Source organism: Battus philenor, unplaced genomic scaffold, assembly GCF_028537555.1.
Source record: "Battus philenor isolate CCGP_79_NKW_IND1 unplaced genomic scaffold, ilBatPhil1.0.hap1 SCAF_2, whole genome shotgun sequence".
NCBI classification, from domain to species: domain Eukaryota; kingdom Metazoa; phylum Arthropoda; class Insecta; order Lepidoptera; family Papilionidae; genus Battus; species Battus philenor.
The window spans coordinates 11,696,334-11,723,078 of NW_027181682.1; the positions used below are offsets into that span (position 1 = coordinate 11,696,334).

Genomic DNA, 26,745 nt, shown 5'->3' on the forward strand with positions numbered 1-26,745 from the left:
TCGTTAGCTTCTGCTGCGTTGGAATAATTTGCTGAGAATCAATCAGCTTTTATAGAGCTGATAGTTTCTTTACAAGAATTATTTTATACGAGCCCTTGCTCTGAACATATCCACAGTTAAACCTGACTAAACTCTAATATTAGCGGGTGTTATGGAGTCTTATATTTATAAACTACGGTAATTAATGACAACTTAATAGTTTGTGACCTACACTCATTGTAAGTTGATCATTGACAGGCAAATAATTTTTTAAAAGCAATTATTGAAGCATGTTATAACAAGATGATGATTATTATGAGGAATCTGAGATATCCAAGAATAAAATCTTAAAAACATTTCTCAATATCAATAGCCACTTTGGATCATTAATGGTGATTAACTGAGTATATCATGAAAAAAGCCAGCCCAATTTGTTACAAACTAGATTTAAATTGAATTGCTTAAAGGAGAGCATCATTTACTTAAAATAGGTGGCTAGGAAGATTCTAAACGCACCCCGCCTACCACAAGAGCTTTTAATAAATTCAGTCATGCTTTTACTCTGCACTTGCTTAGAACCAGAGTTAAGACTACTACTTTTCCTAACATGTGGCAGTAGACTGAAGTACCTCCGGTATGGATGACTTTGAGTCAGAGATAGGGGGCAAGGTTACACTTTGGCGGTGTTGCAAGATCATCCGCGATGAAAAATTAAGCCCGCCTCTTTACGCTTTAATAAAGCAGGTAATGAAAGATGTACTGGGTAGGAACGCTCGCACGAGGTTTCCTAGTGAAATTACGGCGTCGGCTGCGAGCGGAATATCATGTGCAGTTGATTAATATTGTAGAATATAAATTGAAAAATTAGAAGTAATATAAATAAATTAAACAGAAAGCAAATTAACTAGAGTTCTATAAATTGATGTTACCATCACATGAGTCAGAGTTAAGGTAATTTGATATAGTAACTAAAAAATTAAGAAAAAATACTGCAAGTAACTTATTATAAGGTCTCTACCGCTTTAGGGTACAAGTACATGACGGCTGGCTATAAACAAAACATATGACAAGTCTTAACAGAAGGTTCATTTAAAGGTAAATAATAAATTCCCGGTCAAGGGATAAACTAAATAAAAAACAAAGTTTGGAGTATGTATTTATTCAAATGCTCTTTAATTTACTACCCTCCTAAGCCACATCTACAACTTACGTAAACTTAACATAAAAATAATATATTACAATATAATATCACATGACATCCCAATTTAGAAGTCGAAATAGATTACTAACAATTTTGCGGATAATCTACGCATGCGGTTCTATTAAGGAAGTCAGGTAGCAAAATCATGTGAAGTATTGGGAGAATATTTTTCTTCTGCGTAAGTTTACTTCCGTCTGTTTCCGCCGGAGCCAGAAAGTATCATAGCGATGCGCATGAAGATGTTAAGAACATCCAGATATACAGATATTGCCCTGAAAAAACATTTTTAATATTAATATGTAGTGCATAAAAACAATGATTGCGAAATATTTCTTTTCTATTACTTATATTGTGTAAAAGAAATAGGATATTATAAAATCCTATCATTCAATGAATCCAATATGACAGAAACTACGGCTTACAATACCGGGATTCCGGGATCACGAATACCGGAATTTTGGTATTACATTATACATACAAAACGTAAGTCATTAATATTATTTCATAAATACTTTCAATTTAATTATATTTTTTGCTTCTTTAATTATACAATGCCATACGAGCCTGTTATATGTAAAATGTAGCATACAATTTAATACATACATACTTTTTTTACTTGCACGTTTTTTTGTATCTATCTACTCTTTCAGAACAATATTTATTGGATTTCATATATTATTTGTTAACAAGTCAATATAACAACTAAGGTAAGTAAAATATATCTAGCAATTTTTTTTTATTAATAATACCAATATCCCAATATTTTAAATATCAAATACCGGTATTCAGATTTTAGTTCGGTATTGTAAACCCTAACAGAAACTTAATACGCTGGTCCGAGTTAGATAAACACCATTGGCTTAGAGACTTAAGACTTTTTAGACGAAAAACTATGTAAAGTGAATATATATAAATCAGTGGATATATTTTCTTTTTTACAGATACTATCAGAAATAATTCACTCTTGCATCTCTCTTAATTAATCCAGTTCCCAGTGATGATGAAATAAAATAAATCTAGAAACTTAACCTTATTTATAATTATATTTCGGACGACTTAATTTTTTTGTAATATAATGGAAATTTTTAATAATAATCTTGAAATAGGAATCAAATTAGCAAACAGTTTACAGATGTTTACTTATTGGCATAGTGCTACCTAGAGGAACAATGTGTTCAAAAGGTTGATAACTAAATCCTTTTCAATTATCGATTTGTGCTTGAGGTATCCTCAGTATTTTAAAGTATTTTGTACATTCTTTGCACATTTTTAAAAGATCCGATAACAAAGGTAGGATATGGACAAATTGCAGGTACATACTGCATTGAGTTAATTATAACAATAAATATGTATTAACATAACACAAAATATAATTAGTGTTTGCTACAAATAAACGTAAAAAATAATTGAAATCCTATAGAAATATATTTTGTTTACACACATCAGAAAATTTTATTTTTTGTATACTCACGAGTTAATTGGATCGTATGGTTGGAAGCCGTACATCGGATGATTTTCTGCCCGCTTGATTATTACTTGTGTGTCATACAACAGGAAACCGCTGAATACTATTAGGCCACCATACAAACTAAGTGAATATAGCCCTAAAACAAATAATTAGAATCTACATAAAATGTGAAAATCCTTAACCAATGGTACGCATATACAATAATTAAATATTCTGATAGACACACATTTTAAAAATACTTTAAGAGTTTTGTTAAAATGTTTTAATTTAAATCCAACCATAAATGAAAAATACTAGCAATAAGTGTTATTTTTTAAATAAAGGAAAGACATTATGCAATATTTATGATACCTGCTCCAAGTGCAGTGGTAGGTGGCAGGAACATGCTACCAAGTGAGGCTGCGAAAACAGCGCCAAGACCCATCGCTAGTGGGGCTCGCATATTCAGGAATTCGCCAGAAGGGGCGCAGATAGCTATTGTACTAAGACCTCCAACAACACCAGCTGTATAGCTAAAAAAACAAGTCATAGACATTTTTCAATTTTATTGACTTACATATACAATAACCATGCTTATATACATGTTCATAAACAAGATATAATTAAAAAACGTTACTCACATAGCAGCCCGAGTTAGAATAGGACCACCAAGGAAGCAAATTGGAGCAATTACAGCTCCCATAATACCAGTGTGTACTATCCAAGCTATCTGCTTAGCTCCAAAACCAGGCTTGTAATCCATTCCACGGACAACCATACCTGACCCAATCATAAGGCCAAGTGTGACTATAATAGACTGAAATAGACAATCATTTAATTGTAACATATTTACTGTCAACATTACCTCTTCTCCATACAAAATATTTTGGATTTACAAACCAAAAGACTTCATGTACAGAAAGAATGTATTACCTCAAAATTGAACTAAAATGTTACAACCTGCAAGTATTTTATTACTGTTTTCATAACATTGAGACATGATTATGATAATCGTTTTATATATAATCGTTTCGATATTTGAATACTCTGTACTTATTGTTTCATGTTAAGTTGAGGTCTAAAGTTAAAGGTATGTAACCTTACAGGATTCCTGAACTAGACATTAAATAATAATTTATTATAATAATAAATTTTTAATTATTCTAAATTGTTTTTCTGCTCATTTAAATAAATTTCGATGGTAACCAGATATTGGATATTCAGATGAATAACATGCAGATACTTTTAATAAGATACTACTACATAACAATAAATTAAAAAAAATACAATTTTCAGAATCAGGTATATTGTAAACAGGTAAATTGACATCCTATTCAGATAAGCAAATATATTTTATGTGTCTTAATCACCCATTCATAAAATGCTTTTAAAAGTACCAACAAAACCATGTACATTCAATCCACACTCTGAACATCCTTTAACTTACCATCCATCCATTGCGTGCTACCAAATTGAGTAGTGCAGGGGTCCTAAAAACTGTAACTGCACTACCCGCTGTCAATGCAAGAGACCCAGCAATATAGCCATAGGTTGTCTTGATGCGATCTTTAACATATTGTGGCCAAAGACTAAAAAAAATCATGTCACAATTTATTTATTTAAAACAGGCAATAAGAGACATTGTAAGTAACATATGAATATAAACTACATACACAAAAAAAGATTTGATTAGGATAAATAACTAATTATGTCCAACTAAACCAGAGTTCCCTAAACTTTTTTGTGTTGTAGACCCCTTGCCATGTTTTTCCGTGTTGGGTAGACCCCCTACTTACCTGATATTGATTTCCTGTAAATTTCTAACTATAGTGTAATTTAGTGTTAACAACTTAAAGCAAAAACACATGTTAATTTATACATTTATTAATCGAATTTAAATTAAAACTACTCAAAATAAAATTTTGTATCTGTTATGTAAAATATATGTAACATTAAATAAACATAAAATAAACTATAAATAAAATATCATAAAATATATACTTCATAGGTACTTTTATAAATAATGTAAATGTTTTGATATTATAAGACAGTATGATGTAATTAAATAGATACTATCAGTGTATGTGTTAAGATCCACTATCATGGACCCCCAATTTTTTTTTCGCTGATGTAACCCCTTGCAAGTTGTCATAGACCCCTAGGGGTCGATATAGACCACTTTGGGAATCACTGAACTAAACTATTGAATTTTGTATGAAAAATATTACATCTAATATGTGTTAGAAACATATAATATATCTCTTGTCTTATTTAAATAGTAAATTTGAAAATATAATGGTGTTTTCTTTTCTTCTTACAAAAATTACTATGTGTGTAAATGCGGTGCCAAAGAAATTTATTGTTTTGCTCTAAATTTGTGGATACTTTTTGATATAATCTAGTAAATGGCTTAAATGTACTCAAATGTTTAAAGTTGTATAACATAAACATGCCAAGCTCTTATCAAATATTTAAATATATTATCTATGTAATGATGATCAATCAAAGCTTATCAGAACTTTAAGATTTTGGCATAAGACTTACTGTGACTCTTGCAATGTGCCAGGTTTAACACCAGACCCATAGTAACAAAGTGCAACAATACCCACTGCTGATGCTCCAGCTAATGCACCCTTTCCCAAACTGAATGCTGTGAACACGAGAAAGAGTTAGTGAGATATGTTCCTTCTTTTAATAAGTTTTTGAGAAAAATGTCAGCACTGTTTTAAAAATTTAGAATAGACATATTTAAAAAACAGGACCCTAGTTGGGATCTATCCCCTTTTGATTGCTAAGTAGTCTCCGCTTTCATCTCATATGATACACTTACACTCATTATAATATACACTCAAATGTGTATAGTCTACTTTCATGCAAATGTCTACATTCAACTGGCGAAATCTAGTTTCATTTTATTAAATTTGCAGAACCTTTTAGTTCTGCAAACTCAGTTCCGACAAAGTTGCAAAAGCATCGAGGCTAGCAGCACTACATCAACAGATACAAGAAGTGACTTATTGTTGGGATCACTGAAGGAAACCTAGGTTTGCACTATCTCTTATTAAATATCAAACATTTTGAATTCCAGGGTGCCTAAGAAACTTGATTAGTTGCTATTAACAGATTATGCAAGTAGCAAAATTATATTATACAACTAAAAAGAAGTTGTACTTACCATTAGGGCCAGCTGGTGCCATTAGTCTTTCCCATAATGTTGGTTGTGACCTTGTCGCCACACGGGAACGTGTTTCGCGTGCGTAGTTCCTTATGACATAATTTTTTGGAACAAACTTTTGCGGTACTGGAGTTCTCAAAGTCTGTTGCACGTTTAATGCCGAGCGAAGTACGCACATTCGGGACAGCATGATGCAACTAAATTTGAAAATAAGAAACAAATATTCCAAATTTTAAATTTACTATCTAAAACATTAAAAATTAATACCATTGAAGTAAAATAATTAAATGCATATAGAACTGATAATTGCGTGATATTACTTACAATTATTTATCCCGGTCTAAAATATAATGAAATGTGATTGCACAATTTGCCGGTGTGTCCTTTTTACTTATTCAATGCGGATAAAAGAAGTGAAAAACATGCGACGATATAAATTTAATTTCGTAATACAGTAAATTCGATAATATTCTATTATGTTCTTGACTTTTCGTTTTTTTTTTTAATTTTTGTTGTGTTGAAAGATAATTTCCATAAAAAAAATGCTGTTGTCTATGATTATGGGCTATAAATGCTAACAGAACTAAATAAACTTGATCGAAGAATTATGTGCTCCAAATCGGTGAAATGGAAACAGACATCTAAAATTAACTACTTTATAGGAAAAGGTATTAAAAAACAACTTTTTTGACCGATTATCATGAAACATGTGTTATGAATCATTCCATAACTAATTTTATCAGTTTAGTTAATTTTAGAACATGCTTTGAGTTCTCAATGAATTAATGGTATTCTCACTTAAAAGTTTTTCCTGAATAAACATTTTTTGTGTTTCGTTAGAGTACACGAAGTCTTTTACATTTGTTTTAGTAACTCTATCATTGAAAATTTATAATCTATTGAATATATTTTTCACGTATAACAAATATTTGACGTTTAAATTTCTAATATTGACATTTATTATCAAGCATGTCAATTGGCAGTTTACCCATGTGCTTATTTCCTCAAATGACAAAATTTAATCATAGCTGTTAAACTTATTAGTTAATATTGTTGCGAAATTTGAAATAAGTGAACAATCAACAATGAAGAAGGCCAAATATTCCGAAGATTCTGGCGAAGACGTAGGTTAGTGTGAGAATTGAAATAAGTAAATTAACTGGATTTATTACAAAGGTTAAATTGGATATTGTATTTATTTTATTTTAGATTCCGAAGAAGAACTTTCCCCTGAGTTACACAAAAAATCTTTAGAAAAATTGAAGAATGTTGATCCTGACTTCTACAAGTTTCTTGAAGAAAATGACGAGAATTTATTGGATTTCAATGATGATTCTGATAACGATCGCGAGGAATTAGATGAGGAGGAGGATGAACTACATAAACCTGGTCCTCTTAAGGGTGATAGTGACGAGAGTGATTTTGAGGTATGCTTGTCGATATTTCTTCGAAACTAGATTAGAGAATAATTAATTAATGTATAGTGATTCAAATAGATTTTTATTTCTGCATGGAGGTACCTGACACAAAACAAGTTATAAATTCATGAAATAAAACAGACGAGAAAACGAGACTTGGCTTGCTGCCAAGTGTCCTAAAAGCTAAAACTCTAAATTCACTCACTTCATAAAAAATAGTTATGTTTATAAACTGTTAATGGTAATACATATATGTAACATATTCCTTATAATTACAAGAGGATTATTCATTTCATTATATACAAAAGGATGTCATTCTTTGAAGTGTAAAGAAAATGATTGTGCTTTAAGGATGAAGGTGCAAGACCAGTACATGGTAAAATAAATCTGAAATTAATAGCCCAATGGCAGGCTGAACTACAGGCAGAGGGGAAAATTAAGCTTTCCACATTAGTCACAGTCATAAAAGCATTTAACGCTGCCATGTTGCGAGTAAGTGAAGATGGTACATCAAAAAGTGAATTCAAAGTAGAAGGTATGACATTATTATTGTTTTAGCTTATCTAACATCTGTACAAAGAATCCTTTAAGAATATTTGACATAATATAATAAGCTACAGAAATGTATTTAAAAGTAATTATATTTTTTGTACTAATTTTTATCTACAGTAGTTGTGTACTAATATATAACTTTTAGTCTAAGAGCCCGTGACGCCCAGACCTTTGTTATATTATAAAAGCTGAAAATTCTTCTACATATATCCCTTATACAGGTATAAGCAAACCCAGCCTGTATAGGGGACATATATAGAAGAATTTTCAGCTTTTATAATATAATGAAGGTCTGGGCGTCACGGGCCCTCACTCTATTTAAAGCAATAAGTATTGCAGTAATTACAAAGAAAGAAAAATAAGACATCCAGTAAATTAATAGCAAATTTGCAGCAATGTTTAATTATTTTACAAAATATTGTTTTGTTTTAGGATCTTCAATATTTAATGCAGTAATACAGATGTGTGTATTGTATTTACCTGGTGCTATCAAGAAATACTTGGGCATGGAACAATCAGGAAAGGATCCACAAAAGTGTAAACACTTTACTAAATTGAAAGGACCTTTAATATCATACTTGCAAGATTTATTAAAACTCTTAGGTGGAGTTACTTCAGATAATATCATGACAGTACTTCTTAAGCATTTGCATCAGATGTCAATTTATATAGCATGCTTTACCAGGTTATCTAAACAGTCATTAAAGAAACTCATCACATTATGGAGTAATGGTGAAGAAACTGTTAGAGTTTTATCCTTTTTGTGTATTTTAAGAATAACAAGAAATCAACAAACTGCTCTACTTGATTTAGTGCTAAAAGCAATGTATATGACTTATGTGAAAAACAGTAAATTTGTGAGTCCTTCTACCTGGCCAGGAATAAACTTCATGCGAAGGTCATTGGTGGAAATGTTTTCTTTAGATTTGAATGCTTCATACCAACATGTATTTCTTTATATTAGGCAACTAGCTATACATTTGAGAAACGCAATCATAGTACAGAAAATAGAGAATCGACAAGCAGTGTATAATTGGCAGTTTATTAATTCACTACATTTGTGGGCTGACTTAATAGCAGCAACTTCAAATAAACAACAATTGCAACCATTACTTTATCCTTTAGTGATGGTTATAACAAACACTATAAAGTTGGTTCCAACACATCAGTACTATCCCCTTAGATTTCATTGCACAGAAATTCTAATAAATTTATCCAAGGAGACTAATACATTTATTCCCACATTGCCTTTTTTGGTAGAGGTAAGTGAAACTTTTTTACTCTTAAATAGAATTATATATATAGTGTTTTTGTAGGTTACTTATAAATGTATCAAATCATTCGTACTAAATTCCAAGGAAGTTATTATTGAAGGAAAGTAAAATTTTATTTTCTTTTTGGGACTGTCTTTTTATGTTACTCGTAGTTAAATATAACCATGCAATTATTATGTCTAATGTGATTAAAATTACATTGTATATTTTTATAATACTTAGTCTCGCCATTAATATTGTTACAGGAAAAAAAATGTTGTTTGTAATATTTATTATTATTACAGTATGTTAGTTTAATTAATACCTTAATATAAAAAAATGTTATAAATATAAAACTTATTTGAAATGGTCTCCATTGGCTACAATATAGTCCTTCAACATTGAGGCCTGTTATCAATAGCAGCATGCATTCTTTCAATTGGTAATTCCTTCACTGCCATTTATAGGGACTCCAAGTTATCATGGCGTTAGAGTAAGCCTCTTTAAAACTGACCATAAATCATATACCAGTGGATTAAGATCAAGTTAGATCAGTCATCAACTCTAATGAAGTCTGGAACATTCTTTTCTCACCAAGATTGTTCAAGTTCAAGCTTTGTTACTTAGCGCTGAGTCTTGCTGAAAGTACTATTCTTGGTTATTGGATATGATGTTGTTCCCGACGCAAAATGAGCGCAGTGCTGCTTAGTTGGAATCTAGCTCGCAGAAGCAAGACAAGACACGGTATTAAGGCTATTCACTACCTTCTCTAGAATGGTATCTTGTTACGATTGTGCCGATGTTTGGATTATTTGAATTATATGGCTCTGTCACTCCTTCTTAGCTCACATTCCAACAAACTATCACTGAAGTCAGATAATGCCTCCGTTGTATTCTGTTCCTGTTCCCTCAGAGCTTTCAACATATGTAAAAATTTCTCATACATAAACAATTTTTTTCTGTGATCTATCTTCGCGTACCGCTTACGTATGTAGTTGACTTGATTTTACCACCCCATGCTTTTTTAAATTTATCAGTTAAGAAATAGTCCATCTCTAAATACGATAAAACATGCGAGAAAACCATCTTTATCTCCAGACAATATCTTTTGCTTTCGAACAGGATTGCTTCGAAGTCTTCTCCTTATTGCTTTGATTGCTTTCTTCGTACAAACACTACGTAGACGGCCAAATCTTTTTCTGTCACAAACTGAGGAAGTTTCATTGTACTTATCAATATTCCGGTACAAAAACATTTAACTAATACTAATACATTTAAATAATATTACTAAACATATGGAGGATTTTAAACATTGTAAATGAGACCATACCTTCTTTATGTATTGCTAACAACATTTCGGTTCTCTTTTATGACCTTTATCTTTATCCCACCACTATTTTACTATATATTGGCGTGAGAATAGGAAACCACAATGAACAACATATAAAAATGACAGATTCCAAATTCAAAAGTAATTTTTTGTTTATTTTTAATGATAATAGTGTTTATGGTCAGGATTTTTTTAATCAAACTGAGAATTTCACCCGGTTTACACTAGATTTGATCACGTGTTAACTGCTAGTTCCTAAAATTTTCCATAATAGTAAGTTGCTTTTAGTTATAACAATGTTCATAATTATTTTATATTATTTTAGGTATTGACCACATACGACTTTAACAAAAAACACAAGAAAGTTTCAATGAAGCCTCTAGATTTTTCATGCATACTAAGGCTGGCAAAGTCGCAACTATCCGAGAATGGTTTTAAAGATGCTGTTATTGAAAAATTATATGCTCTTTTATTAGAATATACCGCAAACGAATCGCACAATATTGCTTTCCCAGATATCTGCTTACTCAGCATTATACAGGTATAAGATTATTCCTAAGATAGACTGTTTCACGCTTAGATGAAGTTAGACAGGAAACTGTGTTAATGGCATTTTGCTATCTGCAGAATCAAAAACAAGGCAGGGATGTACTGATTGAACATTTTGTGTCATGAAACTGGTGAAACCAGTGAGGGAAATGTTATATGTTATATGCTTGATATCATTTAAGAACTGTATTAATTTTAAGTTAAATTAAACATATTACATGTCATAAAAGTTATACTTTAAGAAAATTTCACCCACTTTCAACAATGAAATCGCTCAACATATATTTTATTTTCAGATTAAACAATTTTTAAAGACATGTAATGTTTCAAATTACACCAAGAAGTTGCGACAGTTAATGGAGAAGATTGAAGAGAATTCCAGGTTTATTGAGCGTGAACGTGCCAAAGTAAGTTTCTCACTTAGTGATGAGAAGATGGTGACAGCTTGGGAATCAAAAATAAAAGCAAAAGGGACTCCCTTAAATACATTCTTTCAGAACTGGTATAAAATTAATAAGATTCAGAAACGTAAGAAGATTTCTAAAAATGATGAAATGGCTACAGAGTTGCCAGTTATTAAGAGACCTAAAATACTTAATGAAAATGAATTAAAATTAGATAAAAAATCGAAGAGTAATGATCCAACGGTTTTGTTCCCATCGGATAGCGAAGGAGAAACAGAAAATTTGAAATTCACTAAAGATGATGATGAAACAAAACCGAAAGAAAAGAAACTGAAAAAGAGGAAAAACAAAAATAAAGCAAAAGTTAAACAATCTGTTCAAGTTGAAGAAGATATAGCAGATAAAGAAGATGTTGTTCAAGATTTCAGTGTTAGCGATTGGTAATAAAAGATATTACTCTTTGAATATCATATTTTTTTTATTTAACAGACAAATGAATTTGCAACAATATTATAAAGTATATCATAATATAAAAAGTGTTTAAGGTAAACCCTTCAAAAAATACGTCCATTGTACGTTGGGATCAGGTGGGTCATGACATTCTATAGTCAAACATCCTGTAGGAACTTCTTCCCAGCCGTCGCTAGAACTTTCTTTTAAATACACGGTTACGGTTAGGTCCTAAAAAGTAAAAGTACAGTTGATTATTTTAATTCAAATTGGAAAATAGAAGTAGGCATGTGTGAATTTAGGTGAATTAAACACAGTATGTAATGTGATCTGTTTGATCATACATTATCGACTAGAGCATGGCATAAAATCGAATTTCACCATTCGTGGCAGTGCAAATTGAACAATGTCACGTTAGATTATCAGTTGTAGGGTTTTTTTACGGAGTTTTCTGTTACCATTTCTAGATATTATTTTTAGTTATAACAGTTGTTTATGAAATTTACTATTTTTTTTAATATAACTAGGTCAACCCTGTGTTTGTTTGAGGTGTATAGGACACGAAAAACCAAAAAAAAACCTATGAGAAGCTATAAATAATAGTTTCCATAATACAATTAAAAGGTATTTTAAACGGTGAACAGGGACCGTATAAACGGAGAAAATAAATTTAAAATCCTACGAAATTACTAGAAATTGCTAAAATGTATTTTCAATATCTTTCGTAGCCTGACAATAACTTCATCAGTTAATTACCGTTATTATTATTATATTTCATTACAAATTTACATGTATCGCACAATAAAACTGGTTATAGTATATGGACCTTATCAACTGTCTAGTTTCGAATATTATTATTATTCACAGGTACAATTTCACCTTTTTTGGTTTCACCGTTTCGTAAAACGATTTAATGTAAAATTCTTCGTGATCTATATTAAATTTAAACACTCTCGTTTCTTGGAAAACATTTTTGAATGTGATTATTGTAGGTTCGCCACTTTTCACTTCAAAAGGTCCTTGGGGTTTGGGTTCCGTAGCTATTCCTTTTATGTTGTATCTAAAATGTACAAAAATTGAACAAAATATTAAAATTGACTAAGCAATAATATTATAGTGTATTTTTACAATTAATAAATAAAAAACTGCATTAAAATTTATAGTCATAAATTACTTACACAAACTCTCCTGCACTAAACGAGTTCAATGAAACTCTGCAAATCTGACAGCCAAGTTCTGTTGGCTCAAACCACGCCTGAACTTTACCTTTCTCGAAGGGGCCCAACTCGTACTTTGTATCAATTAATATTGAAGGGTGCGATACCTGTCGAGGTAAGATTAGCTTAAAAACATCGTCTAAATTAAAAATAGTAGTAGTTCACAATTTCATTAGGCTTTTCGCGGCGTGAGTAGGCGCTCCCGCCAACAGGTGGACCCGTGGTGGAACATAATTAAATCCGCGGGAAGTCTGGATGCTGACCTCGCTAGACTGGTAATTGTTGAGATCCTTGGAAGGTGCCTACACCTTGCAGTAGACGTCTATTGGTTAATAATATGATCATTATGATTAACATGACATTTCTGTATTCAACACGAGTCGATAGTTTTTGGGATATTTTTTTGGGATTAGTCTCAATACTAATCAAACGGCAACAAATTCGGCGGATTCGCGAGTGCTATTGCTTGGTTAATAACACTACTACCACTTCGAAAAGCGATAGCGCTGGGAGAAGCGGTAAGAAGAAGACGAAACTAGCAACTCTTCTATCTAGTCTGATCGGGTATTGGTGTCTCCCGTGATATACGATCTGGCCTCCGCCATCCGACGAAACCTGTTATCGAAAGGTGACGATGACAATGTGCAGTGCATGTGGTTTGTCTTTTTGTCATAGAGTCGTCCGAAGCTATATTGACGAGATATCTTTTATTGAAACTATTTTGTTGAAACATCGTAAATATAATTGGAATTTAAAGCTGTTTCCTACCGTAATTAAGAACTCTGCTCTAATATCTGTTTTGTTATGTGCCCTCAGTCGCAGAGGAACGGATGTGCCCAGAGGTGTTATGAATTCCAGATTCTTTTCTTTAGCGGGCAGACACTTGAGAGTCACTTTGTACAGATATACACCGGTTAATGGGTTAAAAACTTGTAGGTATTCCTCCGTCTCGCCCACGACAAGCGGCGAATATGTCAGAGTCAATGTCGCCTAATAAAAAACAGGTAATATTAAAGTTCTTTATAACATAAAGCTTGTACATACAGATACAAGTCTAAACGTGAACTTAGTTTAGTCTTGTTTATGTATTTTAACTTATTTTCCTCTAATTTTAAGCTTTAGAAAACACTAACAATAAAAAAATAAGATACAAAATAAACTATCAAATATAATATACTCTAAAACAATTGAACTTTACTTATCCCATTAAAAATGGATGATTTCTTTTTTATGAATTTAGCCAACGCGAAATAATTTCTAAATTTGAATTCATGGCCTTTTATTACATAAAATTTTTCACTGGTATTTATATTGTTTGGTTTTTATTTTAACGAGTTTTGTGAATAATGAGAGATAAAAAAGAAATTTTAATATAGTAATATCATATACCGTTAGTGATGAGTTTACTTTAAGATTGACTACCAATTGCTTGACAAAATAGATATTTGCTGTGTAGTTCTAAGTAGATAGAATTCGGCTGGTATTTCAGGCACAGGCGGTACATTTTTTAGAAACAATATTGTGTACAAGCAATAATGCTAGTCATTTACACTTTTAAAACAAATTAAATATAATAGGCTCTAGTTTCATGCTGTATTCTTTAAAAAGGTTGACAGTTAATAAAAAATCATTGTTATAATTCAATTATAGATAGTTACGGTCTAAAATGTGGATGAAATTTGTTAGCATGATAACGATTTTCAACTCGTTAAATTTTTTACACTTTAAAAATAAATTGAAATTTCTTTAAATTTTTTTTACTCGTTTTAAATTGAACTACCTTTGAATTCCTATTGATTTTCAGCACGTCAGGGCTGTCGAGATTTTCACAGTGAATATTAAACTCTGCATCATTCCCTAGCGGATTGAAAATTGAGAGTTCTTTTTGTACGGATTCTCGTGCGCGTGATTCAAAAGCCATTGTTCCCATAATGCCACTCGGTGTAACAGTTATTGTAATATTGTAGAATTGGTATTCGCGAGTGTCTTCGTTTATAAATGTAACCTGAAATTGTTACATTTATTTACAAATAAACGGAACCGGAGTTGCAGTTTACATAATATCAACAAAATGATATTCTTGAATCCAGAAGTGATCTACATAATCGTCAATATATGTATGTTTCAGAAGCTTTGTCCTCGTTTCGTTGAATACGTGACATGCGTGTTTGGAAAAATTCAATTCAAAATTTCTAAATAGAATGTCAGAAATAATTAATAAAATAGTATTGAGAAGAGGAAAGATGCGTTAATTTCTGCAAAGTCATTAACATTGTGGAATTCTGCAATATATTATTATGTATACATAGGTCTATGTAGTGATAGTTATATATGTATTTTTAAACCTTAGCGTTAATTTCACATTCTTCGTAACAGACAAACGACCAGCGGCACGTTGCAGTGGCTTCTCCCCAAACTTTGACAGTTTCGGGATGCTTTATTTCGTAGTATCCTTCATATTTTTCCGGATATATTTTAACAATTTCCGATGATACAATGTATGTTTCCGGAAACTATAATAAAAGTATAATACATGATGATTCGAGTTTATTTGTACAATTTTTGTTACAATGCACTTCCTCTATAGCAGAAAGTGAAAAGATGTACTAATGGTCCCTTTAGCTTAGTACAAATTGCAAGACCCGTCCACGAGCCCCAAGTTCAACGAAGCTGTGAAAGAATATATAAAAGGCACAGAACTTTGGGGCAAAAGATTCTGTCAATTACACTATGGCACTCAGGCTGAAACACAGCAATGCTTCATACCACTGTTTAGGGGCAGACTTACTATTACTTTGTATCTAGTTAGTAGTTTTGGTATCCAAACAGCATCCTTTCATAATTTACATTCTCCTAAATTAATTTTAATTACTTTTTAGACAGCCGATCCCATATAAGATTAAAATAGATATTTTAAAGCAACGAAGTACGAGTACTATCGCCTAAGAGGCCTTAAAAATGAAAAATTTTGCATATTTTGATTTTATTGAAGTTAAAAATAAAAGGCTAAAATAAAAAATCATACAAGTATGCTCAAATTTAAAATAAGAAATCCGAAAGCTTTTGCTCAATTTACTTTTATGTTTTGTTTGGATGAAGGCAATAAATTTATAATGCATTATGAAACAATCTATTTCAAGAAATGTGTAAATAATCAAATATAAGATTAAAACCATAGCTAAAATATGCCGGTTGCCATGCATTGTTTTCTTTTACAAATAACAAGCAACGACGATCGTACGTCGTCGTCGCGTACCATAGGGCCAGTTTTTCACCACGTACTATATATTAAATCGCCAACGCCAATGGACTGGCATAGTCTTACCTCTGTGATATTGTAAACCAATAATTCCTCAGTATGCACATCCTTTTCCCTTACAGTAAGTGAAATATTTCCGTTAGGGTTAGGATTAGTTGCGATTCCAACAACGTTCACGAAAAGCGCACTTTCTCCAAGTGGTGAATATAATACTTGACCCTGTGTATATTAAATTGAAAATTAAAGCCCATAGCTTGCAATGTTGCAGAATGCTATTTTAGGGGAATTCAATCTGATACTTATTTCTTTCAAATTTATTTCTTCTTGCATTTTCCTCAAAACGTGCAGAAGTTTAGTAGTCACTGTAAATAACCCTAGGTGGAGGTTGGCTATTATAACATCAATAAATAATATTTTTATTTACTACTTTTAATTTATTTTTTTAGTAATTATGGATGACCCAAATTCAGTATTTGTTTACATATAACTTTTTTAACTCACATGATTTGTTAGTTGAACGAGTCTTTAAATTTAAATTTTGTACATACATACATTCTTCTAAGGAAGCGAATAGGGGGCCGTAAAACATACGCCCAGATTATATTAATTGAGATTGCTGTAATTCTATGTTATATTTTTGTTTATTATATGTAAAATAATACATGATTTATGTATAATGATATATAATGAATAAAAATATTTATCAGCCATATATTTATAGATAAAATACCTCGTGTTTTCCATAAGATTTTGGCTTGAAATAGATAGGAATATCGAAAGTGGTGTTAGCTTCAACGTTGAATTCTTTGAGTGTAACAAATGATTCTCCTGTCACTTCTGACAGAACCAACCACATTTCATCCGTGCTGCGTAGAAAGACAATAGGTTTAAAACGAAAAAATCTAACAACTATTACTCATTTTGATGAAATGACATAGCTTATTAGTATTTTATTAACTTAAATTAAAAACATCTAATTTCAGTTGGTTCACTTTTAAAAGTAAGTTTATTTTACAGTAATTTTAACATGTTTTGTAACATATGTGCTGGAAAGTTTTTGGATTTGAAGAGAAATTTATCGTCTTTTTTGTGTCTGTATTTGTTTATACATACGGATTTGTCACCACGATGTAGTCAGTTTTGACCTCCCTTACAGGACACTCCATATACAATGTTTTGTTTTGTATATTCGAGGAATCGATGCACGTGGCATAAAGGGCTAATTCAAGTGGCTTGTAATTTTCAATGTTGCAACTTGCCTACAAAAAATATCAATATGACAAAATACTTCTTACAGTCATACAAGTTGCTTTCCTATTAATTACTAGTTTTTTAACCAAAGAGCGAACAAACAGCAAATTTTTGGCGTAAAATATTAACGGTTAGATTAAATACCTTAAATTTACGACAAAACCAAAATGCAGCAATAAAGAGTTTAGACTTGAGAAAGAATAACGTATTTCATTTCGTATTATGAAGTCTATGTGAATCCTATTAATGCAATTCCTTAGACATCATGCGGTTCAGATTACATTGCCGACGTTTACAAGTATTTTATTATTCTTTATTGTGAATTATTAATTTTAATTTGTTGTTACAAGTAGGTTTGTTGCGTTAACTTTTGTATTTTAAGGGGACCGGAAAGTAACGTTTCTGTCGACATATCTTACAGAAAAACTGATTGATTTTTACCACTCTGGCATTGACAATTTGTATACTAGATGTCAAAAGGTTGTTGATAACGAAGGTAAGAGAAAGAATATATGGCTGATTACAAATAAAACTAGTTAAAAATGTAGTCGTGTGAAATTAACTTAAAAAGGCGACATTACTTTCCGGTCCTCCTAATAGTATCTACTTCTAAAAATATTCTTAACTTTTTACATACTATTATAAATAAATACTGTTCATAAAGCCTCATTAGACGTGGTTCGTATAATTTTTGCTTTTACATCATAAAGTTTATAAAATTTATTAAAAGATTGCAAATGAACTTACCCAAACTTTTATAAAAGGGTTGTTGTTAGCAGGCCTAAATGTCACAGTAAACGTAACATTAGTACGCGCGGCTATATTGCCTTCGATAGGAGATATTGTGAACTCGTCCGTCTTTAGAGGCTGCCACCAGAACCTATTAATAAGTGTTCCCAGATAATTAAAAATAACTGTAATTACATTCATGCGTGATAAATAAAAAAATATACTCAATTATACCTTGCGCTAAAGTCGCCTTTGTTTTGCAACATGACCTTCAATATTCTACAACCACGTTTGCGCACACGACCAAATTGTAAAGAGTTTTGGCTGAGACAGAGACTCATACCTGTAGCGCTTCCACTGAGTTGAACGATAGGCCTTTCGAATTGAAATACTTTCATATTTAGCTAAAACATTATAAAAGACGTAGAACTTTATTTTGAGAATTTAGATTGTTATTCAAAAATATAAAATTCATATTAATGTACATGATCAAATAAGAGAACAAGAGACGGCTTTTTTTCGAGGAATAGCACCTTCTTTCCTAATAAAATTGAACATGCTAATATCGTATTTAGCACGTTGAGTTTTGCATACTAAAGTAGGCTTTTGGAATTCACGAGATAAATATACAAAAGTGTGTACTGCAATTTTTTAATATATTTTCAGCATATTTAAGTGGATGCGTTAAAAATATTTCACTTTTGTTAAAATAATTTGGTTGGTTATCATGTACTTAATTTCGGAAATACAAGACAAAGATTATATTTCTATACATATCACATTTTTATCATTTTTTATTCATACAGTTCTAAATTTGTAGCTCCTTTTATTATTAAACATAATGAATATACCAAAAGGATATGAAAATGTGTGCTGTATTTGTGCCAAGAACTCGTGTCCGCCATCAATCGGCACAAATACAAAATCTAGGCTATTAGGTAGAGTGATTAATATCTACTTAGTATAATTTATAAAGACTTTAAGACTACAGTGTTTATTGAAAAAATTATTCCGAAATCTAGCTTTACAAAAACAGCTTGGGGAATCATAGCTTTTTGTGAAGCTTTGAATCATTGGTTTAAAATCACCTGAACATTCAACTTGCTTATTATTCCAACAGGTTTAAATTGTATTCGCAATGGAATTTTATGGTAAGGTAAAATATTACATTTATTTGGCACGACTTTCAACGAAGAAAGCGCGTTTTGTATATCTAGAGTTATTTGCTCTTGAATCTTGTCATCCTTGTAGGAGCGTAACATATCGCCTCTGTAAAAAATAAAAGTTAAATCGTTACAAAATTACTAAATCGCGATAAAACCATAAATTTAGAGCGTAAAAATTAAACAGGTAGGTCTGGAATTTTTCTAATCCTCTTTGTATTTTTTGTTGAAGAGCAATAACGGCTTTAAAGGTCTGGAAGATGAACCGGCATGTGTTGTCGTTGCTGTTGGACATCCATCAACAAGATGGACAGACAACCTTGTTAAGGTCAGGAGGTGGAAAGACGCCTATGCTCGGCAGTGGACGTTGTACTGTTGAAATGATGACAATCATCATCATTTATTTTAACATCACGGCTACACTCTCCTATTAAGCTCTAATGCTTAAATATTATCTAACGGAAATTCCATTTCAGAAAGCCGCAGCTTGTTGCAAGTATTATCTCAATTACGTGTCATTCGCATTCAAGCAAGTCTCAAAGTTAAATGCGTTAATTTACAGTTATATATAACCGACACCGGATAAATCTTTGGCTACAGGCGCCATTTATTGTAAAAAAATAATTTATAACCTTCCAGATCCAGGGTCAGTTTCTTGAGCATTCACTTTGAAGTCCAAACAGATGCTTGTAGCTTCAGAAGGATTCGTGTCGTCCGACACTGAATAAGTGTCTTTAAATGAAAAGCTAGCGTTGATAGGTACTTTGCTATGGTTCATCACTTCTATTTGACGGATTATCTTATCACCGACTTTAACAGGACCTAAATCGAAGCTCTTTTGGCAGCCATCAAACAAATCGAACAGTAGAGGTACGCCTGAAATAATTAATAGCTTGTATTTCATTAATAGCTTGTATTTCATTTTATATCTCTTTATGGTCGCTGGGTGCTTAAGGTTGTGGACCGGCTAGCTACTTGGACGACCCACAAGGTCAACATATGGAAGTCTTATGTCCATCAGTGCAAATCCTACGGCTACCATGATGATGTCGAAGATTATATCTCGCAATTCGTCAGTGTTTTTATCAATAAGAGGTATAATCTATACATCTATATTAATAGTATATATTCTACTAACCTTCTCCTTTAATAATTATAATTTCTTCGCACAAAGAGTTCACCCAAAATTGCAACTTGAACTCATACACTTTAACTTCTTTCGGTCGGAAATAAATTGTTATTTTCAGGCGCTCCTTTGGCTGTACCTCAGATTCCCTGTTGTACTGCACGTAAAGTTCCGGAACATTAGAGAAATTAAGGTCCACGCTGTAATTAGAATTTGTTTGAAAATTATTATTCTTAACAAGCTAAACGGGCGGGTATTAATGCTTAATTGATTATTGATATATATTGAAAACAGTAGACATATAATAGACATATAATACAATATCTATAAGAATAAATAATAAATGTAAACATACGTTAAGGGTGCGTTGTCGGAGTTTTCAAAGGCTATATACTTTTTGTAAGTAGTGTCGGGGGCATTGACTATGCATTTTCCAAAGTCAAAGTCCATGCACGAAAAATGGTATTTCGGTTTTTCTATTTCTGCATGAAGATATATTTCATATTCAGGGCCGTCAATAATCTGTGTTTCAGTAATCTTTCTGTTAATTTCTTATTAGTATTTTATCGGCGACATGTTATACAGTATGTAACTATTATTTAGTTTTAAAATTACTTACCGATAAAGTCACTGGAAAAGAATGGACAGGTACTTGTTTTAGATTGAAGTATAAAATGCATTCGACTTTTTTTCCAGGGGACACGTGGCCGGTGCACGGCTCTATTTCTACTTTCAAATATTTCTTAACGGATGAACTTGAATAATGCCAGTCGAAAAAGAACGTGGCTGATCCATCATTTTTAATCACGAACTGTATTGTTCTTTCATAGGTTGAAGCAGTCTAGAAAAATTACTTGCTTTAAATATACTTCGGATATCTCATTTAATACTTTATAATGAAGGTATTTTGGATCAAAATTTTGATTGAAATATGTTATAGCTTTTTAGTTTTTCATAGATTATGAACATCACAGACATTGTGCTATAAACATCTTTCAAAATTAACATGTTGGTGTTTAACAGTTTTCTATAGGCGCTTAGCACAATATACCCAACATAATAAGTTCATAACATTATTTTTATAATGAATTATGAGGAATAAAGATGTGTATACTATAAAAAATACACGGAATGACTAGAAAATATTGATACACAGTATATCTACGCGACATTTCGTTTTTTTTTTGAGAATCAAAAGCAATCATTACAAGATTCCATTATTAAGATTAAGCATAAGTGTATCTTCAAGGATCAAAGGGATGTAATTGTCAATAAGCGTCAAAGAAACAATTTTAAACATTTATTACAAAATCATCTTTCGTAAATAGAAATAATTTTTTACAGTTACCGCGCTATGGAATACAACCGAGGATTATATTTACGTTCATATTTTGTCATACCTTGTCTAAATGTATATTCGTAATAGCTTCACTTCTCAGAGTATGTTCAGTACCGATGAGATAATAAGTAACAATAGGCTTGATTGAAAAACTAAGAGCATTCACACATAATGTCAATAACTTTGTCAGATGTTTTACACTGCAGAAAATTTTAAAAGATAACGGGCCATCTTGGATTGGAGTATAAATGATACTAAAACAAAAATCAACATATAAAACGTCATCCATATGAAGTCTCATTGTTTTAACTTTTAGTTCCCAAAATGGTCCAGAGCCCGGGAGATCCACGGTAAACTCGGTAGGGGTTTACGTTGGCGTAACAAAAATAGAGATAATATTTTAAGAAGCTCAGTGACAGTTATTGAAAAAAATTATATACTACATATTCAGTACAATGTGTCGAGACTTGCAAATTGCACCTGTAGTCCGCTATACTTGTTCAGACGTGCTAATGGGATGAAATACGACTTGTGCATACATACACTATGTTTGCAATTAATACGTGGTTGGAACTCAGCCGCCCCCCACAAATTTCCATAGTTTAAATTTGATCTTATTTTGATATCTTTTCTTCGAGTTTTGAGAATATGGTAGAAATGCAGCTGCAGGAGAGCTGCCAAAGCCAGCTAAATTTTGAAAGTGGTTTATGAAAATAAAAGTGCAAACCTTTGGGTTAAACAATAAATAATAGAAATAAAATGTTCGAAATAAAAGTGACTTACTTGATAGGAGTTTCAGATCGAGGCTTCAGTATTCCACGTTCCGGATTTATAACAACCGGCGTTTCACCAGACTCGTCGCATAACGAGTTGCCTTTGAATTCAAAACTAAGACTTTCGTTCTCGTTATTCCTCAGTTTTACTAGATTCTCACTCGTGAAACCAACTAACGAATTACTTATTAAAAGGATAGTTGGAATAAAAGCAACATTTGATTCTCTCACAAAACCAACTACTAATAAATTTATGACTAACGAATGAACGGGTATCACGAATTTCCATAGAGATTCATAAATCTGTAAAATAATTGTTGATAAACAGTTATTTATGTCAAACATTATTGATATCTTTACTTTACATACCCCAGGAGCGGTTGGTGAAAAAGAAAACACAACTTCGGTAGAAGTACCGCCTTCGACGTATCCCTTTAACTTGTTGCAATGCACTGGCACAAACTCCTGTGCTTCAGACATTACAACTTCGAAAATGAATTCATATGATTTACTCGTAGGATTTATAACGTTAAATGTCCTAAAAAGTTATTTACGACCTATAAAACATTGGTGTAAGAAAATAAAAAAATGCTACTCTATTTCTACAGAAAAATTCAAAGTAGTAATTTTCCGTTATTCAAACTTCTTACATAGATTTAAAATGTTAACTGTTTGGGTTTACATGAATATTATGTGGTCATGACATTTTATTTTTCCACTGTTGGGATTCAAGCCCAAGACTTGCAATAATTTGTCACTTGTGCTCATTTTACTATAATTTATTAATATATTGATAAAAACTTATTACTTTTTGTAGCATCCCGGTCCAAGAACTTTAAATTCTAACACGACTGTATCAGGAGATAATGCTCCAGATGCTTTTCTTTTCCCTGACGTCAAATAATCGCTCTCTTCGATATCAAGGTGCACGTAAGGTATAAATGATTTAGCCGTCATTTTACAGGTAATATTTTGATCATAAGGATCTAAATTATCTAAAACACAAATTATTTCAATAGTTAAAAATGAACGTACAATAATTAACTCTAGTCTATATACTACGTTGAATTCTCACCTATTGTACTTTGTAGACGAACTTTAAATAAGAATGCGTCGAGAGGAGAAAATGAGACCTTGAACGTTTGACTTTCTGTTGGATTTAAACAAACTTTGTCCGGTTCAATACGGAATGGCAAGTCAATCTCGAACCACGTGTCCACACTTTCTCTGCTTAAACTTCCACTGAATAACGTCATTTTGCTTGGATCTAATTAAATGTAAAATACATATAGATATTGCATGACAAATTACTTGTAGTTCTAGTATTTTACCAAGAGGATAAGCACCGAACACCAAATAATCTAACATACAAAGCTGACCTTCAACATCAAACATTTTCCGGTCTTCTGGAGAAATTTATGAGATATTTATAAATATTATTTATAGCCTCATATATATATTCCCATTTTTTATGATTTATTGTTCAATTATTGGTTGTTGTTATAATCCGTTTTGTAAGGAGCTTTCATTGAATAAATCATGGACTTTGTCAATAATACGTCAAATTTAAAATGTAATACGTAAATGACATTGAAAAAATTGATAAAGATACCGTTATCAGCAGTTTCATTATTTCTCTCAACTTGCATTTCAGGTTCTGTTTCATTAGCGGTCTTATGCAAGCTTTCAAACGACCCAGACACGTTATTTTGAATATCCTTAAATGATAATTTTAGTTACTTCAATTAATATAATAACCCAAAGTTATGTATAACTAATATTACCTTCAATGTTGATTTCTTTATTCGCATAGGAAATTCATCGTCGACAACGATGTCCCAAGTTATTTTCATTGGTACTTTTCCAACATTTTCTACTTTAAAATCAAAACTTCTTGTCTAAACAGTGTTAAAAGCAACTTAAATTAGTAACAATAGATTTGTTTCTATAACTTTTTACAATGTAGAAATAGTTATAACAACCTGATAAATAAAAGTATCCGGTAAAGATTTTTCCTCTTCTAGATCGCAAAAATATTTGGTGTATTCAGTTTTAACTGAATAAATGATCACTATTGTTATATTTCCATTAAATTCTTCCATCGGTGCGGTAGTCATTTGATCTTCTAATATAGTATCACATCGCTCATTAATGCTTACTTCTCTGTTAAAATGAAAAGTCATTTCATTTCTTATATGTTACCTCAAAAAAGTTGTATAGTAAGTATTTATCAACAAAATATTACCGATTGCGATTGAACAAAGTAAGAGTCTGTCGTGTGTCCCAAGTTATTTCTCTAGTATCTGCTGTCAGTGAATCGTCACTTATTACTGTCAAAGAACAGTTCAAAACTTCCTGCAATTTTCCTAATGCTTTACTTATACAAATTAAATTTTTATAAGCACAGAATACTTTAATTGTTCCCATAACATAGTTTGAGTTTTATATAAACCTTACCTTTTCAATATCAATTGGTTGAGCGGAAAAGAAAATGACTTCCATGTCTTTCTCTTCGCCTGGTGATATATAACCTGCACATGGTTTGACGACAATACAATCACATTCCGTCCAAATAAATTTGTAGACTTTTTCAGAATTGTTGACCATGATTATTGTCCTTGTCAACGTATTACAAAGCTGACATCCTCCTTAAATATGAAAATTATTTTAATAATAGATTAAGACATTATTAATTAAATGCCTTAATATAATTGTTACCTAAATCTAATAAATATTTGAGTACAGGAGACTCGGCAGTGGATGTACTACTTTGTTTCATGGATGATGTCGAAGTTCTTCTACTTTTCCTTGAGTCCGAAAACTTTAATTTCTTTTTGTCTATTGATGTTTTACTCTTCTTTCTAGTGTCAGTAGTAGACGCTGTAGACCTGGTCAAAAAATTATTCCTAACGATGATAACGATCATTCGTTCATTAATAATGAAAGGAACTTTTATATTTATTAATAACAATAAAGTTTATTTATCTTTGTGGTTTCTCACTCTAGGCTATATCAATAAAGTCAAAGTCGAACGAGATATGGCTCTCCATAGCTATGCTCGGGTTTTCTTTATAAGATTGATTCAGGCATGAGGACATTCGTAAGATAAAGGACATTTTTAAGATAAAGTGGTCAGTACGTCCCACGTAGTGTACAGACAACCTTGCCTGGGTCGCCGAAAGATGAGATCCAGGTAGCTTTCATCCGGTCTTATTGTAAACATATGAGAGAGGCCTACGTCCAGCAGTGGAAGTCTTACGGCTGAAATGAAGATGATGTATCTTTATAAGGGTTTTTTTAACATTAACCAGTTGCTAGAGCCTCTTTTAAGCGTTAGTACGTTGGGCGACTTCGCTCTTTCATAGCTGGAAATGAAAATTACATATTTTAAATGCATATAATTTTAAAATTTTAGAAGTCATATTTATAGTGTTTAGCGCACATGTGTTTGTGCGTGTGTGAGAGCACCTCAAACTTATCGTACAATATAATGGAACTCAACAACTATTAAAAGTGGACATTGAAAGGATATACTGTGACGTCCATTACTGTTTGCAGGTGACGGGGGAGAGTATACCTACAATATAGCCAAAATGATTACTATAAATGCTGTCAAAACCGCTGTACTGCACCTTAGAGTAGCTTGGCGAGGTGGGAGCGTTGACCACAGTCCGACGGAAGTTTTACCGTGCGCACACCTCACCTTAGGCGCAGTCCAGTGCTATTTTATGTAAGTTCGGTAGCAATATAGTGAAAATACTACATTTTGCATTGTAACTTTTACTTTACATACCATTCCGCGGATTTATAGGCTTCCAAGTCAATATCCATTGACAACATTTCAAGGCCTATTAAAATTACGTCTTCTATGAACGCCTCCGCCTTGCACAATATCTATAAAGATAAACAACACTAGCTGTTTCAGCAATGTCCTGTGTAATTTGATAATAAACATAAAATTGAAAATTTACCGTGTACTTTTCGAATGGATTGTCTACAACGGTAAGCATAATGTTACAATTTGTTTTGCCTTTTTGCAAAGGACTGTAATGTGCATACAGGGTAACTATTTGGTTTGGACTCATTGTTACTTTCAATGTTATGTTCACATTATCTGTAGGGAACAATAA

General features: G+C 31.8%; 3 protein-coding genes across 3 annotated transcripts in view; 1 reads left to right on the top strand and 2 right to left on the bottom strand.

Moving 5' to 3' along the window:
* Nucleotides 1-1,122: 1,122 nt before the first annotated feature.
* LOC137921987 (growth hormone-inducible transmembrane protein-like) lies at nt 1,123-6,313 on the bottom strand. Its single transcript, XM_068764797.1, has 8 exons — nt 6,127-6,313; nt 5,803-5,999; nt 5,172-5,277; nt 4,075-4,216; nt 3,269-3,444; nt 3,000-3,160; nt 2,652-2,784; nt 1,123-1,452 (listed from the first exon to the last, which is right to left on the bottom strand). Exons 2-8 carry the CDS (start codon nt 5,990-5,992, stop codon nt 1,365-1,367), a joined length of 996 nt encoding a protein of 331 aa, XP_068620898.1. The 5' UTR covers nt 5,993-5,999; nt 6,127-6,313; the 3' UTR covers nt 1,123-1,364.
* Nucleotides 6,314-6,773: 460 nt separating this feature from the next.
* On the top strand, nt 6,774-12,156 carry Noc2 (Nucleolar complex protein 2). Its single transcript, XM_068764796.1, has 6 exons — nt 6,774-6,930; nt 7,012-7,229; nt 7,572-7,755; nt 8,205-9,034; nt 10,681-10,896; nt 11,201-12,156. Exons 1-6 carry the CDS (start codon nt 6,888-6,890, stop codon nt 11,750-11,752), a joined length of 2,043 nt encoding a protein of 680 aa, XP_068620897.1. The 5' UTR covers nt 6,774-6,887; the 3' UTR covers nt 11,753-12,156.
* LOC137921937 (hydrocephalus-inducing protein homolog) overlaps nt 11,792-26,745 on the bottom strand; it is a 42,751-nt gene continuing 27,797 nt past the window's right edge. Inside the window, 29 exon segments of the mRNA XM_068764738.1 lie at nt 11,792-11,989; nt 12,638-12,818; nt 12,937-13,082; nt 13,744-13,965; nt 14,756-14,980; nt 15,321-15,488; nt 16,301-16,453; nt 16,965-17,100; nt 17,348-17,493; nt 18,233-18,365; nt 18,449-18,618; nt 19,303-19,483; nt 20,010-20,253; nt 20,516-20,703; nt 20,859-21,025; nt 21,123-21,344; nt 21,904-22,096; nt 22,626-22,918; nt 22,985-23,153; nt 23,424-23,610; nt 23,691-23,882; nt 24,228-24,333; nt 24,400-24,513; nt 24,598-24,778; nt 24,861-24,970; nt 25,073-25,263; nt 25,334-25,503; nt 26,400-26,509; nt 26,587-26,729. Coding sequence (XP_068620839.1) covers nt 11,849-11,989; nt 12,638-12,818; nt 12,937-13,082; nt 13,744-13,965; nt 14,756-14,980; nt 15,321-15,488; nt 16,301-16,453; nt 16,965-17,100; nt 17,348-17,493; nt 18,233-18,365; nt 18,449-18,618; nt 19,303-19,483; nt 20,010-20,253; nt 20,516-20,703; nt 20,859-21,025; nt 21,123-21,344; nt 21,904-22,096; nt 22,626-22,918; nt 22,985-23,153; nt 23,424-23,610; nt 23,691-23,882; nt 24,228-24,333; nt 24,400-24,513; nt 24,598-24,778; nt 24,861-24,970; nt 25,073-25,263; nt 25,334-25,503; nt 26,400-26,509; nt 26,587-26,729 — 4,982 coding nt within the window. The 3' untranslated portion in view covers nt 11,792-11,848.